The 20,564-nt window shown below is 39.6% G+C and overlaps 3 protein-coding genes across 5 annotated transcripts in view; 2 read left to right on the top strand and 1 right to left on the bottom strand.

Annotated features, from left to right (window-relative positions):
* LOC107627917 overlaps positions 1-3,861 on the top strand; it is a 5,146-nt gene extending 1,285 nt beyond the window's left edge. The window contains exons 4-12 of the mRNA XM_021117088.1: positions 3-624; positions 728-825; positions 975-1,059; positions 2,036-2,110; positions 2,524-2,616; positions 2,711-2,845; positions 2,940-3,061; positions 3,189-3,258; positions 3,371-3,861. Coding sequence (XP_020972747.1) covers positions 3-624; positions 728-825; positions 975-1,059; positions 2,036-2,110; positions 2,524-2,616; positions 2,711-2,845; positions 2,940-3,061; positions 3,189-3,258; positions 3,371-3,490 — 1,420 coding nt within the window. The 3' untranslated portion in view covers positions 3,491-3,861. The remainder of the gene's footprint in view (positions 1-2; positions 625-727; positions 826-974; positions 1,060-2,035; positions 2,111-2,523; positions 2,617-2,710; positions 2,846-2,939; positions 3,062-3,188; positions 3,259-3,370) is intronic.
* Positions 4,666-9,988, bottom strand: LOC107626086 (protein FAR1-RELATED SEQUENCE 5-like). Of its 3 annotated transcripts, none has more exons than XM_021116443.1 (4): positions 9,579-9,988; positions 5,740-8,153; positions 5,151-5,447; positions 4,666-5,034 (listed from the first exon to the last, which is right to left on the bottom strand). In XM_021116443.1, the coding sequence occupies exons 2-4, from the start codon at positions 8,119-8,121 to the stop codon at positions 4,987-4,989; spliced, it is 2,727 nt and encodes a 908-aa protein (XP_020972102.1). In that variant the 5' UTR covers positions 8,122-8,153; positions 9,579-9,988; the 3' UTR covers positions 4,666-4,986. The 3 variants fall into 3 exon arrangements, with proteins under 3 accessions (XP_020972102.1, XP_016184351.1, XP_016184350.1); XM_016328865.2 differs by having other exon boundaries at positions 5,740-8,147; positions 9,575-9,988; XM_016328864.2 differs by having other exon boundaries at positions 5,740-8,147; positions 9,579-9,987.
* Positions 12,402-14,457, top strand: LOC107627918. Its single transcript, XM_021117089.1, has 4 exons — positions 12,402-13,479; positions 13,556-13,617; positions 13,720-14,235; positions 14,290-14,457. The coding sequence occupies exons 1-4, from the start codon at positions 12,402-12,404 to the stop codon at positions 14,455-14,457; spliced, it is 1,824 nt and encodes a 607-aa protein (XP_020972748.1).

Below are 20,564 nucleotides of genomic sequence, written 5' to 3' on the forward strand. Positions count from 1 at the left end.
AGACTGTCTGACGCCGTTTCCCGCCATGCTGCGGTGGTTTCGGAGATAAGGGATGCAATCAAGTTGCTTACCGGGCAGAGGGCGCATGTGTTGGCTGGTGAGCCTACTAAAGGGCGTTGCGGGGAATGCGAATGCTGCCGAAGGACCCCCGCGATCAAAGTACCGAAAAGGAATCACGCACCAAAGAAAACAAGCAAGACTTGCCGGCAGGGAAACATTATCACAGGCCCGGAGCCGAAAAAAGGTCCCGTCATTGACACTAACTTTACCGTGGATCACATTCCCTTTACCACCAAGAGATCAAAAAAACAAATGAGGAAACCATGCAAAGGTCGGAAGGAACCACGGTTCGGCTGCACCCTGACCGTTGTCTCGTTCCAATACATTTTTATTGAGCTATTTTCATCTGCCGGTTATCTGCAAACCCATTCGATGAATGTGTTCCAGGTGGATCTTACTTCGGATGACGGCGTGGGCAAGAGTCGAGGGCGCATAACTCCAAAACCTGCAGTGGAGGCCACGAGCCCTCCTGGCCGGCAGAAGCGCGATGTCCATCCTTTAGATTCTACTGGAGTCGTCAACTTAAGCGGACAACATAGTATACATGTGGAGGCCATTCCAAAGGTGCGTGTATACGTGTGATGATAAGAGTTTTGGCGTTTTGGGTTAGTTTATTCACCATGTCTTATCTGCTGGCCTTAACTATAACTCATTGGGCATCTCGTAGTCCATGAACTTGGTCTTCCGTCCGACGGAAGAAATGAACTTGTCTTTAGTGGACTTGGCAGTCGCCGCTTACATTTTCAACCAAGATCTTTCAGAGAGGTTCGTATTCTGGTTATGTTGTGTTAACAGTCATCTCTTCCAACTTCACTCAGTTGTGACCACATTGATTCCAACGTGCCACATCGTTGTTAAGCTATGTAAAGCATGGTCATAGTAACATCTTGCTGTTCATGTTACAATACGTGCAGTGAGGTTCTGGTCGACGTCGGCGACTGCTTTGCAAGTAGAGGAGCACTGATGACTCTTGCCCCGAAACGTGAGGTTGTTGACGACGTAAGTATCCTTAAACAGTTGATCTACTCTATAAATTTCAAATATTAACTACCACTCATTGAATGAAAAAGTTTATTTATTACAACATTCATGACATAAAATACTTTGGGCTCCTAAATAATTGTCACAAGCAAGAATAATTAAGAGATACAACTGAATATGAACCATACAATTTTAAGATAAGTAATAATAATTAACAGATACGTGTTATATTTTTTTTATCTCATTCAATTTTAATATTTTTGTAAAACTCTCAGTACTCTCTGGTACTCCAGTCATGAAACCAAAGAAAAAAAGTTTCACATAAAAAACAAATAACAAATAGTTAGCCCGTGTACATACGTACGCAATTTCATCATACATGTCTTTTATTACAAGAAACTGTATTTAAATACGTTTTCTGCGTTAACATGAATTAATTACAAATATGTGATATTGTTAAATGAATAAAAGCAACATCTCTAATTACATGTATAAATATTATTTAACCTAAGTAAAATAAAGTGCAAGTTGATCTGGCCCAAAATTAAAGTTATTTTAAACATCATTAGTTCTAAATGAAATTTTGTTTTTTCCAATAAAAATCCCCAATAATGTACTCATCTCGCAACATTTAGAAGTTAGTACTTTCTGTTAAATAGGTCTCTATAGTATTATTTGTCTAGTGGAAGTTTTCATTATATATTTTTTTAAATTTGATGTTTGTTCTATTATTCAAAAATTTTGGTATTATTTTGGAAACTTGTGTGGTTTTTATAATTTCTTGATGAATTAGCTTAAAACTTAATAAAAAAGGCGGCAGAAATGAAAATTTTAAAAACTTTAAGTAAGACTTAATTTAAAACGAAAGTTGGTAAAAAAAAATAAAATTAACAGTTGAGTCTGTTCCAGCATGTATCGATCCCCTCCTTCCCAACCTGCGTCAATGCACATGCTTACTTATATTGACATGGTTTGTACGTTGCTGTGTGTGTAGGTGCTAAATGCTGTGGTGCGCATGCTGACGAATGGGTCGAAGCGCAGTTGTTGGTTCCTTCCCACGATTATCATGGTATGTTTGTTCACATCGCACAAACAAACTTGTGATCATATTGTTTGCTGGTGTTTCTGTTAATCTTAAGGGGAATAACGGCCTCAAGCCGTGAACTATGCTCTCCGCATGTGAATTGTTGATCGGATATATCTTGCATTAAATTACTTAGTTTCCATTCATGCAAACATATGACTTAGCCTGTTCGTGCACACGTGTAATCCTTGGTGCACCTGGTCAAACCGAGCCATTCCGACGGTGTTATAAAAGTCATGATGAGTGTGATTATTATTTCTAAAACCCATTGCTACACTTCTTTCCTCACAGCCATTGTAAGTAACCGACCTGTAGTTTAAGTTGTTGGTTTCGCAAGTAAGTTTTGTTGGTAACCCACATGTGAAGCCTGTGTTTAAATAACGGTTTTTTCATCGCAGCAAGCTGCACTTTGCGGCCGGTCGCTGACATCGGCGAACATGACGTCGATACGCAACAACTACATGCGTAGCAAGGTTGACCAGACCACCAGGGTAGGTACACCGTTGCCGGGTTCATGTATTTATGTGCATGGTAACCACATTGTTCTGCTTTTCATTCTTACCATTTGTCCGGATTAATTTACAGATTTATCAGCCTATGTGGAGTGACCAACACTGGTACCTGATGATAGTGGACATCCCGCGGATGAAGCTGGTCTACCTGGACTCACTTCGAGACCCACGTGAAGCGGATGCTAGGAAGACGGCAATTATTCGGGTGGTACGCCGTGGCATTCATGGCACCAATACATGGCCTTGTGTCAACCGGCCAAGATACATCATTGGTATCTAAGAATTCTGATTGTATTTTGTAGGCACTTTACCTGGAGGGTGTGACGCTTGGAAAATCCTGGCTATCGGGACCTGAGGCGATGCGTCCCAGGTTCTCAACGTTCGAGTTCGAGGAGCCGGAGGTGCCTCAACAGCAGGGGGACTCGTAAGACCCTTTATTTCCATATTTTGTTTATATTTGTGATTTCCCTGCATACATTCAGCTGTAATCTATTCTGTATTGCCTAATAACAACAAAACTCTCAATTTTTGACCTGTTTGTGGCCAAACAGCATGGACTGTGGTGTGTGGGTCGCCCAGTGGATGATTCGAGAGCACTTGTGGCAAGATTACGGGGTACAGGTAGAGCTAGTCTGATGTTCACGTTGAATGCGTTAAGATTATTATGAACTATGGAAACACGAGTCCTCTATTAAGTAGCTAACACTACTATTCACTTGTTATGTTGTTTCAGCATGTCTACAATGCGACTCGGATGCGCTTGGCGGTGGATTTGGTGATGAAGTCCCACAACAAACTGGCAGAAGACGCTGTCTCCAAAGCATTTCGACATTGGAAACAGAAACTTGTGTAGCATTGGGTTCATTTTGGTTGGAACGGTTGCGCGTGGTATATATTTTGGCGCTGCTTGGTATATATTTTGTGTCACTACCTTATGGGAAGGAACCTTTTTTTTGCATGCCAGGGTGAAATTTACCTATATGCTTGTTTTGATTATGTAATTTTTAAAGGATATACTTTGAATCTTTACTGGAACCGGTATCCTTTTGGATGTACATGGAACCCACCAGAGGTCCCGGAATTCGTAGTATAGGTTACTGCAAACTAACAAGGTTTTAAGGTTCTTATTTATCTGCATAGGACATGTGTAACACAACCCATGTTCCTCCATCTTGTACACTCTTGGGGTCTGATTCAAGTTAACGGGGATATAGTTGCTCTTCATGACTTGTGTTTTTTTTTTTTGGGTTTCTATGTTGGGCCACTAAGAGCTAACAATGGCAAACATAAATATTATTCTATGGTAAGCCCATGAGGGCTTTCCAAGAGGTTTTCAATCCGAGAAGAGTAGTTTACATCGGCAAAAATAAGATGACAATAAAAAAGGATCAAATTTTTGTGTGATTATTTTTCTGCATTTTGAAACCATCTATCGGAACCTAGACAACGCAAATTTGGTTGCACGGCTATTTCATTTGTTAACGACAACATAATTTGCTTGTCACTGTAATGAAAACAATGTCTAACAGCTTTCTCCGGAGAACAAATTTGCTATGATAGTGAACAAATTCATGATAGATATCTAACAGCTTTCTCCAGTGAACAAATTTGCTATGATACTGAACAAATTCATGATAGATATCTACACCCACACGTTCGTGAAGGATTTCCACTCAACCATATATAAAGGTCTATCCCAATTTTCAATTGCTTTATCATGTGCAGCTGAAAGTTACCGACTCAAATACAACAAGTTTGTTTCTTTGTGACTATTAGAGTCACGAACTTGTTCGCTGCTGCGTCACCCTTCCTATCAATCTCATTGATTCCATTCAGTGATGGTTGGAAAAAATTTAACTATGTATTGGCACCAAATAAAGAATTTTACTAGGGAAATAAAATTTCAGCCACACCTGGGTTGGTGGACCCCACCCCAGTGGACATGTATCCGTCCCTGCAGATTCATGGTTCTTAGTAGCTATTTCAGCACGTGTTTCTATCATTTTCATGCCATCAACACCTCACAAATTAGGAACAGAGAACAGCTCATTAATCATAATACAAATTCATGGACATCTCTATTACACAGAGAAGTGTTACAGTACTAGTAGACCTCATAGGTTCACAACCACATGTCCTCCCCTAATAACTAGCTACTGCACAAGTGATCATTGAATTTACACCGAAATATTACAACCCCAAGTCACCAATAGGCATGCCCACTAGAGTCCTCTGAGTATAATAAGAAAAATGTGACCCCATCAACATGCTTATCCCAGTGTTATGGTGCTGCCTAATGCAAGCCAAATTGCTCATGCCTGTTTCTTCTCAACAGCCATGTCACTGCATCTATGTCCACCCATGCCTTCTGCTGGACGAGGGCCTTCCCGCAGCATTCTATTCACGGCGTCAAAACCAGCACAGTCCATCAACAATCCATGCAACTTAATATAAAAACATAATAGGGGAAAATTACTCAACTTAACACAAACCACAAGTTTTTCCACATCTACCTGTGAAAGCCAATGCTCGAACAGTTCGTCGTTTGTGTGCCTTGTCGGATTAGACATACTTGGGCTGGCAGCGGTTCCATGAGACTCTCCTTTTTTGACCGAGCAACCTTGCGAAGCAAAGAACTGTTCAATGTGTTGCCCGCCGAGAAAGATGTTTGTCCCCCCACCCCCAACACCCATTAGGGGGTTGCAAGCCGTACGACTACAGCCATGATTGGACGTCATTTCTGCACCCTCAGCACGGGTTGGAGCGGTGCGGCCGTTGTCGCCGGTGTCGGAATTAATCGCCTCCCACACCTGCATACAACAGTCATATAACTCACCAAAATGCAGCTATAACCCATTTCTCATGCATGCAATGCATCACTGGAATTGAACTATCATGAAACATCTATTACGAACCAAATACATCGCGCTAATGCATGACCAACAGCCTCATCAACCTACTTAACCATTTTTTTTATAATGCAAATAATTCTATTAAGTTTTGGTCTATCGTATGGTGTCATCGTTAACAGTTTCCTAGCTTAGGTGGCTCAGAATAGGGTATAACTCGCACACTAACATCGAATTTCCCTGAAAACTTTACCTTCGCAGTTGCGGACGGGAAACTACGGACATCAGAGGAGCACTCCACGCAACCTGGGACCTTTCCACCCTCAGTGCCGGCCCCGCGATGCTCGCGACGCCAGCTGCATGTCCTTTTTGTATGACCAGGAACCCCACAGCTTGTACAACGTCGTCGCTTCGTTGGAACCTCAGATTGTGTGCCCGGTTCCGGTTCCGGTTCCTTGCCCTTTCTCGGAGCCCCCTTTGTTTTTGCAACCAGTGGGTCATTGAGTGCCGACAGCGACGACAGCCCAAGTTGGCTTCCGACCCGATCGTACGCTCTTCGTTGAAGTTCCTCCGCGAGGTTGGCAATGCCATCCCTAGCCACCACAAACTCCTCGGCATCTTCAGAGCCAAGTTTAGCAACCAAACTCATCAGCCCGGTAAGGGCACCATATCGAAGCAAGCGTCCTTGATGGCTATCTGTAACTTGGGATGGTTTCGACCGCCAGTCCTTTGCATCCTTGCACCACCTGCTCAAAATAAGGCTCTCCGGGATTTGTTCCAAACCCTCGTACTTCATCACACAGAAGATGTGACTACATGGAATTCCCTCACTGTTCCACATTGAACACTCACACTCAATCTTTTCCTCGTTCGGATCATACAACACCTTGTGTGTTTTCTTAGGTTTTCCCATCTTCAAAAATTGGTATACACTAGTGGTGCAAATGCTATCCTTGCCCCGAAACAGTAACGTAGCAACGCCCTTGATCTGTTTCTTTACTTCTCTGAAAACTGCTCGTGTATACACCTTTGAGGCAAACAGCTCGATCGAATCAAGGCCGGTCGTTAGCACCGGAGTATAACACGTGGAATAGAATTGGGCTGTTACTTCATTATTACGATAATCTTTTACAACCTGATCTAAACTGTGTACGAGCTCCAAAATGCTATCAGTCGATTTAAGAAATCCCTTAATAAAAGCATTTATGCCTTCACATCTTGAAGTAGTCCTGTATCTCGCACAGAAGGTGCCCCTTAGGTAGGCCGTTGCCCAGCTTTCTCTGGTTTCATATGTGCTTTGAACCCAAATATTATCAAGTAGGCCGAGCGACTCAACCGATGTCTTCCAATACTCCTCAAAGTCGTCGATTTCAAAATTTGCATACAAAGCTTTCTTAAAAACCTTGCGGAATTCTGTGTCCTTAACCCTTTGAACGCAGTTCTTCTCCAGGTGCCACCCGCACAGCCTATGCGTCGCGCTTGGCATCACCTCCGCAATTGCAGTACGCATCGCCTTGTCCCCATCCGTCACCACTACACAGTGCTTCTTCTGTCCCATAACATCCAACAGGTTCAACAACACCCACCGGTAAGTTCGAACCTCTTCATCCTCCAGTAGCGCGAACCCGAATATGCATGTCTGTCTGTGGTGGTTTGAACCAGAGAAAACCACCAGCGGCTTCCTGTACTTGTTAGAACGATACGTGGAATCAAATGCCAGGACATCACCAAAGACCTGATAATCCGACATCATCTCACCATCCACCCAAAATAGGCTACCCAAACGATTCTCTTCAGTCCGTGTGTAGCGTGCGACCGTCATCATGTCTGCATTCGCCTTCCCTTCCAAGTAACTGATAGTTGCTGCTGCATCACCATCACATATTCGCGCAACCCTTTGCCGATGAACATAATTATACAAATTCCTCTTCGTAAATCGAAGCATGCCATATCCACCAGACTGCCCAGCCATGTAAGCCATTATTTTTGATGTTGCAATCCCAAACTGTTTGAAACTATCCACTTGTGCCTTATCGCCGTCACTCATCTTCCGGTGACTGGGGAGGAGATGTGTGAACATCGCCGGGGCAAGCTCGTGGTTGTGCTCGTCCATGATGGTTCTCACCTTCCAAACGCTGTGTTGCACATCGTAGTAAATCTTTAACTTTGCCTTACAATCCGTCCGGCTCTCGAGCCTCTCCTCCCTTACTCGCTCAGGACGGTCGTAGTGCTTGGGATGTCTTGTCCCTTGTCGATGGCAAAAAAAGTCTCTTCTGACCAAAACCCCATTAACCCGAGCTACATCTCCCTTCCGAACTCCAAAACCCCTGACTCTGGCAAACTCCTTGTACGCAGCGTAAGCATCCTCCTCGGTTGCAAACTCTCTGCCCAGGAAGTCATCCGCGAAGACTTGCCGGCTTGGCATGCCGCCTGCCTCCTCACTTGCACTGCCAGACCCCCTACAATTGACCCCATCACCAACACCTTTTTCCCTCGCTTTGGGACCACATTGGGCCTCAAAACCCTCCTCTTCATCGTATTCTTCGTCAGTACCATGATAATGTCCAGAACAATCATCTGAACTGTCCCCATCCGAGTCTTGACCCTCACTGTCGAAGATACGGTTGAACTCCATCGGCCAACGTTGTGCAACGTTCTACCCTGAATCCATACAAATAAAATAAATGCAAGTCATGATCGCAGCAGATATACACTAAAAACTAGAACCACAAATATACAACGAAGGAAATATTCACTTCCATAAATAAGGTATACAACCACTGCATTGAATCTATTTTAACATACAATTCAACAAGGACTATTTCAAATTGACGAAAAGCAACTCATTATAATACAATACAACGTTAATAACTGGTGAATCCAACCACACCTTCACAGCAAAAGAAAAAAAATTTAAGCGCATAACTAACCAATCGACAAATTAGCTACCATCAACTCTCTTTCTTAACAGTAAAATTAATTCAGCTGTTTCTGGGTTCAGTGCAAAACATGGTTCATAGAGGTGTTACCACCCTCACCATAGCTCATCAATTGTAACTATTCTTAACTAATAACATCAACAAAAATACTAACAAGCTACAGCCTTGGTTCGGGACAAAGCGGTTCTCGTCACACCTATTAACGACGGGGTGGAGCACCCTCTCCACCTCATTACCACAGGAATTAACATACTTTAACCAATAACATGTATTATAATATACAACCTGTTGAACATCTTACTATACCTCCTATACAAGCTTCATTGTGAATCCCATACATGGCATGAAACAAAAAATCTAACCTTCCTTATCCTGCCTACCATCCAATCAATTCCCAGAGTAATAAATAACGTCTTTGATTGAACTAAATTAAATGAAAACTACACAGCAGTAGAAAAATACAATGTAAGGTGAAGAATTGGAAATTCAATTCAATATTGGTAAGCAGGGACATTTGTATATCTTTTGAGGCAGCTAGCTGTTTCCTTTATTTACCTCACATGTGACAATTTCATACATACACCTCTATGTAATAATGGATGAGGAAGTTAAGAGAGTAACTAAATGGATAACAATCTAGTCAAATTGATGGAATGGAAAATCACTTCTTTATATAATCATATCATTGTAGAAATGTAAAAGCATCAGTATTCAGTATGAGCTATATGGTGAATTTTAATTGGGATGGTAACCTTAAAAGTGAAAAATGTTAGTAGGAACAATATTTTCTATTAATATTAGTCTAACCATTTTCAAAACCAAGAATCATCATCCATAACACCAAACTAAGTACTCTATAGTTGTTTAGCTTCTAATTACAGCACTTGTTCGTTGTTTTCTTTGCCTCCTGCAACATATATTTTTCCAACAAAATTAATTACTCTTACAATTGGATTAAAAAATTATTTACCCCAGCATCAAAATATCACTTCTCTTAACTAATTTTCTATCTACTGTATTTTCTCACTTATACACTAACACAACAAAGAACATGACACCATTCACGATCTGGTTAATCCTATACCATTGCCCATTATTAAAGGGTAATTATGAAGGATGAATGAGGATAGGGACCACGCAGCTCCTTACTTACCAGGATGACGACTCGCTGTTCCTCAACTCCACACCTACCACGATGAAACTAGGGCCTCGCGCAGTGGGCCAGCACCTTCACCGCCTCGGACCAATTTGACCACGAGCGGATCCCGCGCGCCACCGACACGAGCGGCAGCAACAACAACAGCGACGTCGGTCCTCCTCACTGCACTTAGGGCTTCCTTCAATGTTATCAGATGGTTGAAGCCAAGACCCAAAGGCTGGGTTCCAACCTTTTTTGGTTTTTTGGCCCCAAACAAGGCCCATGTCGCCAGCCTCCCTCCAACGGAACGCGAGACGATCAAAACCCCGTTCAACTACACCCCCACCAAGCCGGCTCCATCCCACCTTCCATGAGCTCACGCCCCCTCCACTGAGCCAGCTACATGCTGCAAGAAAGGAACAACACGTGTCAACATCTAAAACTAAGTCAAAACAAATCTGTATATCTATATCAACTTTGATCTGTACACTAACACGACCCATATATATTATATGTATTTATTAAAAAATAATATTAATAACTATTATATAATCATAAAAAATAATTATATTGTAATTAATAAAAATATTTGATTTTCTATTTAATTTATATTAATAATTATGAATAATAAAAAATATAATTAATTTAAATATAAGTGAGTATAAAATTAAAATAATATCTAAAAAATTATTGTATGTTTTTACTATATAATTAATAATTAACATTTAAAATACCAGAGAATAATATAGTTTAGTCGCAAGAATAAATACTTGTTTCTCTAAGAGTTCTTTGCTTGTATTTATTCTTCCTAAAATATTATAGTCATTTATAAATCTATTTCATTCTTCTTAAATTTTATGTAGTTCCTTCGTACATAAATTCATTTTTCTTAAACTTTATGTAGTTCCTTTCTTCCTGACAAGTATACAAAGAACAAATAAATTTTATGAAATAAAATAAATTAATATAAATAAAATAATAATATTTTAACTTAATATAATTGGACATAAGGAGCATAAGTATTATCATATCAACGAGAGTATGGAGGCGGCACAAAAAAATGAATAAAGAGAAATAGGTTTAGATAGAAAAAATACGTTCTTTTTATTGTTGGCTGTGATGAGAATCGAAAAAGACACTCCATAATTACATGTGTGACCGTGTTTTTAAAGTTTTCAAATAAAAATGATGAAAAAAGAGAATCAGCATTCCCTTATTTCACCGTATTCTAGAAATATTTTCATAGAAACAGTTTTTATTAAAATCAAACTAATATGTTTTTATCTCTAGTTTTCATTTTGAGTTAAAAAAAATGAAAACACTCAAACCAAACACCACCTAATTAATTAAAATCATGGAGAAAGATACATTATAGCACAGAAATATTTAAACATTAGCTCGTAAAATTTTGCGCATAACATAGAAATCCGTAAACATAGCATTGAAATATTGGAATATAACACAACTCAAACAAGGGAAACTAACATCATAATTACTGAGAGTCATGAAGAAAGGTATAAAAATCTATGAAGGTATAGCACAAAAATATTTTTTTGAGAAGAAGGAACCAGTACGCCCTAATTTACTTGATTTGAACTATAATGATCCATTATCCGAAGACTTACTTATTTCACGAAAACTCAAATCCAATTCACAAACACAGTATTGTAGATTAAAAAATTCTGATACAAGATGTAGTAAGTAGAATAATCTGAACAGAATGTAACGAACAGAATACAACGAAAAATTCAAAGGAGAAAGAAGAACAAGCCGTTTATGACGAAACGAAGAAAAAACCGTTTATAAAAAATTGAGAGAGAGAGGGACATGTGTGGACTTTTGTTTTCAGTGTTTGGATAAGTATTATAAAAAATAAAAATGATCTTAATTTGATATTAGTTTAAAATTTTAAATAAAAACATTTAAGAACTTTACAAAATTATAACAATATTGTGGACATATTTATCTTATTATTAGAGATAGCCTTGTAGTAACTATCATTTTTTTTATTGGTCAAAAATGTCTTTTTATACTAGATAAATAAATAATTCATATATTAAGTAAAATATTTTTATTTTTTAGACTTAGAACAGTTATAATGTTCCAAATAATTATTGAAACATTTTAGAATGGTCCTATTTGATTAGATCAAGAGAGAAAGGAATTTCAAGGCTTTTTTACCTAAATGCGCATCTAAAAAACATTAATTCCCAAAATGCGCATGGCTGGAAATCTTTCTGTAAATGCGCATTGTCAGTTTGTGGCCTCTGCCCGTGAAATGAAAATGAACTCCATTTCAATTATGGTGCCCACGAAATGGGCAATCCATGTCATGCCAACCACACACGAAATGGATATCCCATTTCCATGAGGGCAGCAGCGAAATGGAAGGAGGAATTCACGGCAGGCATAAGCGAAATGGGTGTACGGCTGAGTTTAGAATCCATCTCTCCTGTACCGCACACGAAATGTCACAAATTTGTGTGTACTGCACACGAATTGGGACAACGGCTAGGCTATAAAAACCCTTCGCCAGCAAAAGTAAACCCACATTCCTCACTCTCACTTCTTCTACCCTTCTTTCTTCTCCGAAAATTCCACTCTCACAGGAGCTAGTTTCACTAATTTTTGGGTGTCATAATAGCATCTGAATATATTTATGTGGTCATATATCCCAATGGTGAAATTTCGTATACAGGTGAGGGAGTGACCTTTATGTGTGACGACCCACTTTGGATAATGATTTCCCCACAGTCTTGTCTGCAACAACTTAAAAATATGATTCTGATGAACACTGGGCTGATTGGAAAAAAGGAGATCAATACGCTTATTTACAGGATGCCCGTTGCTGTAGCTAATTCGTTTACATATCAGAAAATGCACATTAAATCTGACCAGCACGTGTCGATGATGTTTTCATATCATCGTAGCATCGGAAGCATCTATTCGATGGAACTCTGCGTGAAGCTCCAAGATGTGGGGGGAAGCTCATCTAGTTCGAATAACGTGGAGGAAATGCGAAATTCCGGTGCTGGTGAAGGCATTCCATTTTTGGACATAGGTAGGGGTCGTAGTCCGTCCTTTAATGCCTTCGTGGCCCCCGCCCAGAATACAGAAATACCTGACCGACGTCCCTTCCCGAATGTCCATGTTGCATATCCGGAAGGAATGGCCGACGGGTTGGCTGACTCATCTGAGGAAGACGAGATTGAGAATGATAGTGGAGAGGAAGCAGAGGTTGTTCCGGAAACCCAACCGGTTCAGGGCGAAAGGGTCATCCCAAGTGTTGTTGAACCGATCAATGTTGCAAGGGTCGGAGCTCTTTCCAGCGGCACCCCCGACCATTACCTGCACCTCAGTCTTGGTCCAATGAACTCGACGAATGCAGAGGACATACCCAGTAACTATGGATTGACAGGTGAAATGGAGCTAGAGGTTGGCCTGAAATTCCTGACTAAGGATGCAGCAATGCTTGCTGTTAAGAACTATAACATACGTCGAAGTGAGGAATTCAAAGTAGTGGAGTCAGATCATACCAGGTATGTTTGTCGATGCAAACTTTTTGGTGAGCAATGTTCCTGGATGGTGAGGGTTGCGAAGACGAGGGCGTCCAGATTTTGGGAAGTTCGAAAATACCAAGGGCCTCACACATGTTTGGCGTCCGCGACTTCCCAAGATCATGCTCAACTGGATTCAAATGTCATATGCCAGCACATATTCCCCATGGTTCAAGCAGACGCAACGATTTGCATAAAAGTGTTGCAGGGGTCCGTGGAGTCGGCATACGGATACAAGGTGTCTTACAAAAAGGTTTGGCTAGCGAAGCAAAAGGCAATAGCGAGAATTTATGGAGACTGGGATGATTCTTATAACCAGTTACAGAGATACTTCAATGCGTTGCAAACCTTTGTTCCAGGTAAGCCTATCTATCGGATTGCATACTAGTTTTGTAATAGTTTTCATGCTCTTACGAATTTGCCGTTTCGTCATAGGGACAATTGTTGACCTACAAACCCGACCATACTACGTCGGCAACACCCTCGATCGTGAAAGCGTCATGTTTCATTAAGTTTTCTGGTCATTCCCATCGTGTGTTGAGGCATTCAAGCACTGCAAACCTCTAGTTTCGATTGATGGAACACACCTGTATGGTAAGTACACTGGTACCTTGTTGATGGGAATAGCACAGGACGGAAACAACAACATTCTTCCCATAGCTTTCGCGCTAGTGGAACGGGAGAACACAAATGCATGGTACTTCTTTCTGACCAACTTAAGGAGACATGTGGCTCCGCAACCAGATGTTCTACTGATCTCTGACAGGCATGCTGCCATAAAGGCTGCGCTGGAGCGAGAGGGTTGTGGCTGGGAACACAATGTTTACTGTGTCAGACACATTGCGTCCAATTTCGCAACAAACTTCAAGAGTAAAGAAGCCAAAAGACATCTTGTTAGCGCGGCATACTCGAAGACCCAAGAGCAGGCACAGTACTACCTAGAGTTAATCAGCGCGGAGGATCCAGCCACGTCCCCGGCAATGATGGCTTGGATAAGAGGGTTAGAGCCACCGAAATGGCTCCAACACCGCGATGAGGGGCGCCAATATGGTCACATGACAACGAACCTTTCTAAGTGTATCAACTCCGTGATGAAGGGCACTCGTAACCTTCTGGTGTGTGCAATTGTGAAGTCCACGTACCACCGTTTAAATGCGTTGTTTGTCTAGAAGAGTCGGCAGGCAGAAGCACAGGTTGCATGTGGCCAGATGTTCTCACAGTTCTTGCAAAAGGCAATACTTGCCAACAGGGAGGGAATCACGCAGATGCATCTGGGATCCGGCTGTGTCACCTACATAAACAGATCTCCTCCTTCCGACAGGGGGGTGACTACCTGAATCAGACGGTCGAAGTGCAAGTCCTAAGTCGGTGGGTGTGCGTGGTGATGCCTGGGAAGGAATGAATTGATCTAGCCGTTAAATAAAGATGAAAAGTTTGTCCAACCAACTCGATCCATAGAGTCAATCAGGTCCTGTGTACCGCCCCCCTGCGATGAACCACCCTCCTCATAGGTACTATTGTAAGGCTTATACTGATGGACCGTGGATGACTGAAAGGGGTCCTCTGCGACGAAAGGCTGCGGGTAGTAGACATCTCCAGGGAAATTCACATCCACCGGTGGATGATCCTGTTGACTCCAAACATTAACCTGACCTGGATCCGGAACTGGAGTGTCTGGGACCTGCATCTCATCAGCTCCGACAGCCTGATATCTTCCACGGCGGGAACGATGGCGTCTCCTGTCCTGCGAAACTGCTGGTAGCTGAACGACTGGGCCTCTACCGTACTCTGCCGGAGCCCCTCTCGGAATATCATCTCCTCGGGGATCATGGAAGGCCTCCGGGGGTGACAGAAACCTCTTTGTTCTCGAGCAATACCACCTGTAATAATCATGACTGGGATGCAAGGTATCTGCCCTATCAATCTCTAGCCGATATGATACAGTCCGTCTGTTTGCCCATACTTCAAACCATGTCTGCAGGCGGATGGGCCACCATCCATCGTCGTTTCGAGCCGACTGGCGATGGAAGGTGTCTATGTTTAATGGAGGGTTCGGTGGACCTTGTTTGCCGCCAAATTGCCGCATGACTCTATCGATGTTAACAATCTCGATCCAGCGGAACAGAATAAGTGGCATGACCGCCGTATATAAATCCCCATGCGGAGCACCAAGAAAGTCCGCAGGCACCCTCGACAAAATACGTGCATCCCTGTATGGCATCCACACAAACTACCAAATCCAAATGTCATTTACACAGGTAGACTAAATTTCATGGGAAAAAACAATATCATGCGAGAGTGATGCAACAGGAATAGTTACCTCATCCACCTTCAAATTGTCCAACCTAAGCCGGTGCCTTTGTAGACGTTGCTCGGCGTAGTCATTCTTTCCTCTCTTGCCCGCCCACCTGCGAAAGAACAGAATGATCTTATAACCACATTTAAAAAATTACGCAGAGGAAATAAGAACACAAAGCACAAATAAAGAACATATGGAAGAAAAATTTATTACGTTGTAGCTACCTATAAACGTGTATGGGCTCGTCACGTCCGGTGCCCAGAAAGGAAGCCTGAAGTATATCCAAGACATCAACAGTGTATGACAACCAGACATTCCCTCGACGTTATAATCAGTCGCTAGGCACATGCCTCTATACAACCAACAGAGCACGGCACTACCCCAACTATATGTACTAATGGCTTCATAGTTTGCTAGGAGAGGAAGATAACGTACGTGAACCGTGTTGTTCGCTTTGTCAGGAAGTAAAACGCCACCCAATAAATACATAATGTAACAACGTGCATACCGTACGAGGGCCTCATCGGGAGAGTCAAGAGGCATCTGTTGCAGTCTACTCCTGAGCCACTTCAGTTTTATGTTATACTTCGTGGTCCCAACATGTCCGTCAGGAACTTCTCCAAGGAGTTCCTCACACCATTGCCAAATATCTCTCTGGTGGTACTTACTCCATGACCTCAGAGTGCCACTGACCGGTTCACCGTCGATTGGTAACCCCACCTGCATGGCAACATCCTCCAAAGTGATAGTACACTCACCCCATGGGAGGTGGAATGTATGGGTCTCAGGACGCCATCTCTCCACAAGAGCGCTAATCATTGGGTTGTCGTACTCAAAACGCTTTATCAGAGACGCATAATAGAAGCCGGCTCTTCTTAGATACGGCTCCAGCATCTGCCTCCTAATCTCCATACTCGGATCTGCTTCGTCTACAGAGAAAACATCGACCAGCGTGCCATGCGGAGTCAACACACGTGCCGGCTGAAATTGAAATAGATCAAAACACAATTAAATAGTTTAAAACAATTATTTAAATTATTAACAAAATTTTTTATATTTTAATTAAAAAAAATAAACTCACCTTAACATGTAAATGAGCAGAAATGTGAAATTCATCCAACCTATTAAGATTTTCTTCCACATTAATTCCACTTCCACTCATTATTTTAATAATTAAATTACTCATCAACTTCTCTTTTTTTTCACCGAAGCAACCCACTACTTCACTTCTCCTTTTTACCTTTGCTTTGGTCCCCTCCCCTCCCACAACCTCCTTTTATATGCTTCAAACTCACAACCCAACAATAAATTGCCTCACTTTCACCCAATGCATGCACGTACAGGAACTGCAAACTTGCTGCTTTGACTGCCCCCCTCCCCACCCCATTTCGTGCCTGCCACACTTGAGGAAGGCCATTTCGTGTGTGCCTACCATGAAATGCCCAAACTCGTGGATGACACACTTGATTTGGTCCATTTCGTGTGTGCCATCAGTGAAGTGCTCCATTTCGTGCTTGCCATGCGTGTAATGGTCCAATTCGTAGACACCAAGCTTGAGTTGCTCCATTTCGTTTGTGGCAGGAACGAAATGGTTTGTGTCAGTTCCCTGATCCCATTTCGTGGACACCCTCCTTGATGTGTATATCATTTTCATTTCGTGGTTGCTCCTTGCGAGTTGGGGGTGCGCATTTGCAGAAACATTTTTAACCATGCGCATTTTGGGAATTAAAGTTAAAGCCATGCGTATTTACGTAAAAAAGCCGAATTTCAATATGTCCTGCACTCACACCCTCTTAAGAAATAAGGCAATTCTTTTGATGTGCTTTTCAGAACAAAAGACTCATCATTAAAAGGTCTTTTCCTTAAGGTGAATTTTCTCTCAACATTAAAAGGTTTCTTACCATCCTTTGCAAACGAAAGTACTTATTCTAATACTAGCAACCTTTTTTTTAACAAAAGAAAAATTAGTTTGTTGGTGAGAGTTGAGAGAAAAGTTTAAAAATGCAAATGGCTGGGGGTTTATAAATAGTTGGGTGAATAGGGCTTTAAATACTTTAATCTATCTTTAAAATTTTTTAATAAGATACTTTAGTTTTTCATAAATTTTAACTATTAAATTAGGTTTTAAATTTCAATTATTATTTATTATTGAGCAATGCTAAGAATGTACCTATGTTTGTCCGTTTTTACACGCAAAAAAGTGATGAACTTGCATACTATGCTGCTATGCCAGTTGTTAATTTTCACAAAAATGGGAAAAAAAGAACTTACTAAAAAGTAAAACTTGAAAGAATGAAGATATAGATTGATTGTCTTTGTTTATTTCTTTTTTTTTTCTATTATTTTTTAAAAGGAGAACGGACTAACTAAATAACTAAAGATATTCCATTATATTTGATATAGAATTAGTTAAAAGTTAAAAACATATATGAATGTCACGATAACTAAATAACAAGTTACGCTTTTTAATTTTCATATGGAAGTATAGTATGTGTTGGACGTCGTTATAGATAGGGGTGTGCATGGCTCGACCCGGTCCGAAGACCCAATCCAGTTTCGAACATTTTAGGAGTTATTTTGGTGTGATTTCACCGGGTTTAGGGTAGGGTAAGGATCTCAAAAATAGATCCGGTCATTATTTCAGGTCGGGTCCGTTCCACGGCTCGGGTCACTCGAAGTCGGCCCGGTGGCCCGGTCATCATACACAATTAATATTTTGTAAACCTTAATATCTTGTGTTATTAGTTATTATAAGACTATAAGTTAATGTTTTATGTTTAAAATGCATAAGATTTTAGACTAATGTATAATATTATGTTATTTATATTGATTTAAATATTTGGTGTTATTAGACAATATTAGTATTGATTATGGTTATGCTTTAATTTTAAAGAAGAGTTGGTTCTTGTTATATTTTTCTAAGTGAAATTTACCATGTCAAATAATGGTTGGAGTCTTGAAAATTTGGATATTTTCATATGCTAGCTTATAAGAAAGTATCAAGGTATTGTAGTCTTAACGGTCCGGTTTTCACCCGGTTTTTATCCGGTATAATCGTGGCCCGAAAGTATATAAGTTTCATCGGGTTTAGGACCGGGTTCGGGTCTAATAAATAGGCCCGGTATATATTTCGGGTCGGGTCTGGGTCACATCAAACCCGATTTCACCCGACCCGTGCACACCCCTAGTTATGGAGAAGGGGGATGCTTCACCTGAGTGTGGTGTCAGGTAAACCATAAATCAAACCGTGTGTCTTGTATGATGCTATCCGGACGGTCCGTGTTGTAGGTGAGAAAACGGATCCTCCGACTTGTGTTTTCCCTGCCACTTGTCGCGCTCAGCTGGCTCCCTCTAACGGTGCCCTACCCAACATTAAGCTCCCACACTCACTATCCGTTTTCACTTTACTCTTTTCACCAAACAACATCTATTACCAGTTCCTCTTCTTCCTTTTTCCACCCTCCAAACTTGCATGGTGATAGCAAGCTGAAGATGCCAAAGAAAAAAAATTTAGAAATGTTGATCGTTATGAACTTCATGTTATACATTATCTCAGTGATCTAAAATATGTAAGTTTTTTTTTTAATTTTTTTTATATTTCGTAATTATAATTATTATTGTTCGGTGGTTAATTATTATTGTTGTGGTTATAAATTGAATTTAGAAATTATTATCATTTTTACCAGATGTAGGTTTTTTTTATTTTTTAATATTTTTTAATTAAAATTATTATTGTTAAGAAGTTTATTATTGTTGTTGTTATTGTTAGAAGCTGAATAGAAATGTGTATTATTTTTGTACTCTATCATCTAAAATAATACACTTTCAAAAGTACTCTATCATTCATTTCTCTCGTTCTACTAGATAATAACAGAAATCACACTAACAAATTTTTGAATTACATACCATGAAAAAGAAAAATACAAATGCAGAGAAAGAGGAAGAAGACGAGCAAACTTAAAAAAAAACACGGAATTTAGACGGTTGAACGAGTTGCACACTTTTATATTTTCAATAACCCTAAATCGGAGCCACCCGACTTGTTTGTTTATTTTTTTTTTCTGATGTATCCATTATCTATAGCATCACAAGTCATAACCAACTATTATAATTGGTGTATAGTATTTATATTGGGTTGTTTTGTACTCTAATTGAATGGAAATTTTAAATTTCAGTTTACTGATTTATTTCGCAGCACTATTATTTAAGTATATTTTACTTGGTTGATCCAGTATTAAATTTTTTTATCCTTATTATTTATCATCTATTTTTTACTTTAGATGTATGGAAATAAAAGGACATTTGCCAACATATACTATCATTGTTCTCTAGTTCTAACTATTTATTTATAATCTTCATTTTTTTTAATCAAAGATAGGAGATTTGAATCCGCAACCTGAGTATGAGGAGACTATGCCATTTGAGCTATTAGTCATTGACATTTATAATCCTCATTATTACCAATAAAATATTACTAACTTATTTGATGATAATTCAAGTTTTCGAATGAAATATTGTGGCATGAATTTTGATAATGATATATAGAGTATAGATATTCACATACATTGATAAATACATTCTGCAAACAACTTCAATTGAAAATACAAAAACATTTTAATTTTTTAAAATATAAAATATTTAAAATTTTTCGTATACAATATATAAAAATAAATTAATCATTCAAAGAGACTTAAATACTTTGCTTTTGAAAAATAACACATATTTTTAGTCAATAAAAAGTTTTATTTATCTTCGAGTATAGTCGTAAGAATCGCATTAGTGATCGAATAAGTTAGTCTACCAATTCATTAATTTATTAGTTCAACTGATAAATTATTAGTTATGCTGATAGAACTTGTCATAGGTAAATAAAAAATATAAAATAATAAAAAATCTAAAATTAAAATTTAAAATAGATATCTTTATTAATATTTAAAAAAAAATTAAATTTCAACAAATTATAATAAAAAATTTATAATTAAATTATCATTAAATAAGTATATAAAATTCTAGTATTTTTTCATAATAAAAAATTTTTAATTTTATTTTTATACTAAAATAACTATTTTTTATTTCAATAATTAACTAATTAGTTTCTATAATTAGTAATTAATATATAAATAATAAGGAATAATATAGTTTAAT

This window comes from Arachis ipaensis, chromosome B02, assembly GCF_000816755.2.
Source record: "Arachis ipaensis cultivar K30076 chromosome B02, Araip1.1, whole genome shotgun sequence".
Taxonomy (NCBI): Eukaryota; Viridiplantae; Streptophyta; class Magnoliopsida; order Fabales; family Fabaceae; genus Arachis; species Arachis ipaensis.

Excerpts from the sequence above, each read along its gene's own strand:
- LOC107626086 (XM_021116443.1), bottom strand. The coding sequence starts at position 8,121 with ATGGAGTTCAACCGTATCTTCGACAGTGAGGGTCAAGACTCGGATGGG. Across the intron at positions 5,448-5,739 it reads TCCCGTCCGCAACTGCGAAG|GTGTGGGAGGCGATTAATTC; the intron begins GTAAAGTTTTCA and ends TGTTGTATGCAG. Across the intron at positions 5,035-5,150 it reads TCGAGCATTGGCTTTCACAG|AATGCTGCGGGAAGGCCCTC; the intron begins GTAGATGTGGAA and ends CGCCGTGAATAG.
- LOC107627918 (XM_021117089.1), top strand. The coding sequence starts at position 12,402 with ATGCCCGTTGCTGTAGCTAATTCGTTTACATATCAGAAAATGCACATT. Across the intron at positions 13,618-13,719 it reads ACACCCTCGATCGTGAAAGC|TACACTGGTACCTTGTTGAT; the intron begins GTCATGTTTCAT and ends CTGTATGGTAAG. Across the intron at positions 14,236-14,289 it reads AGGGCACTCGTAACCTTCTG|AAGAGTCGGCAGGCAGAAGC; the intron begins GTGTGTGCAATT and ends TTGTTTGTCTAG.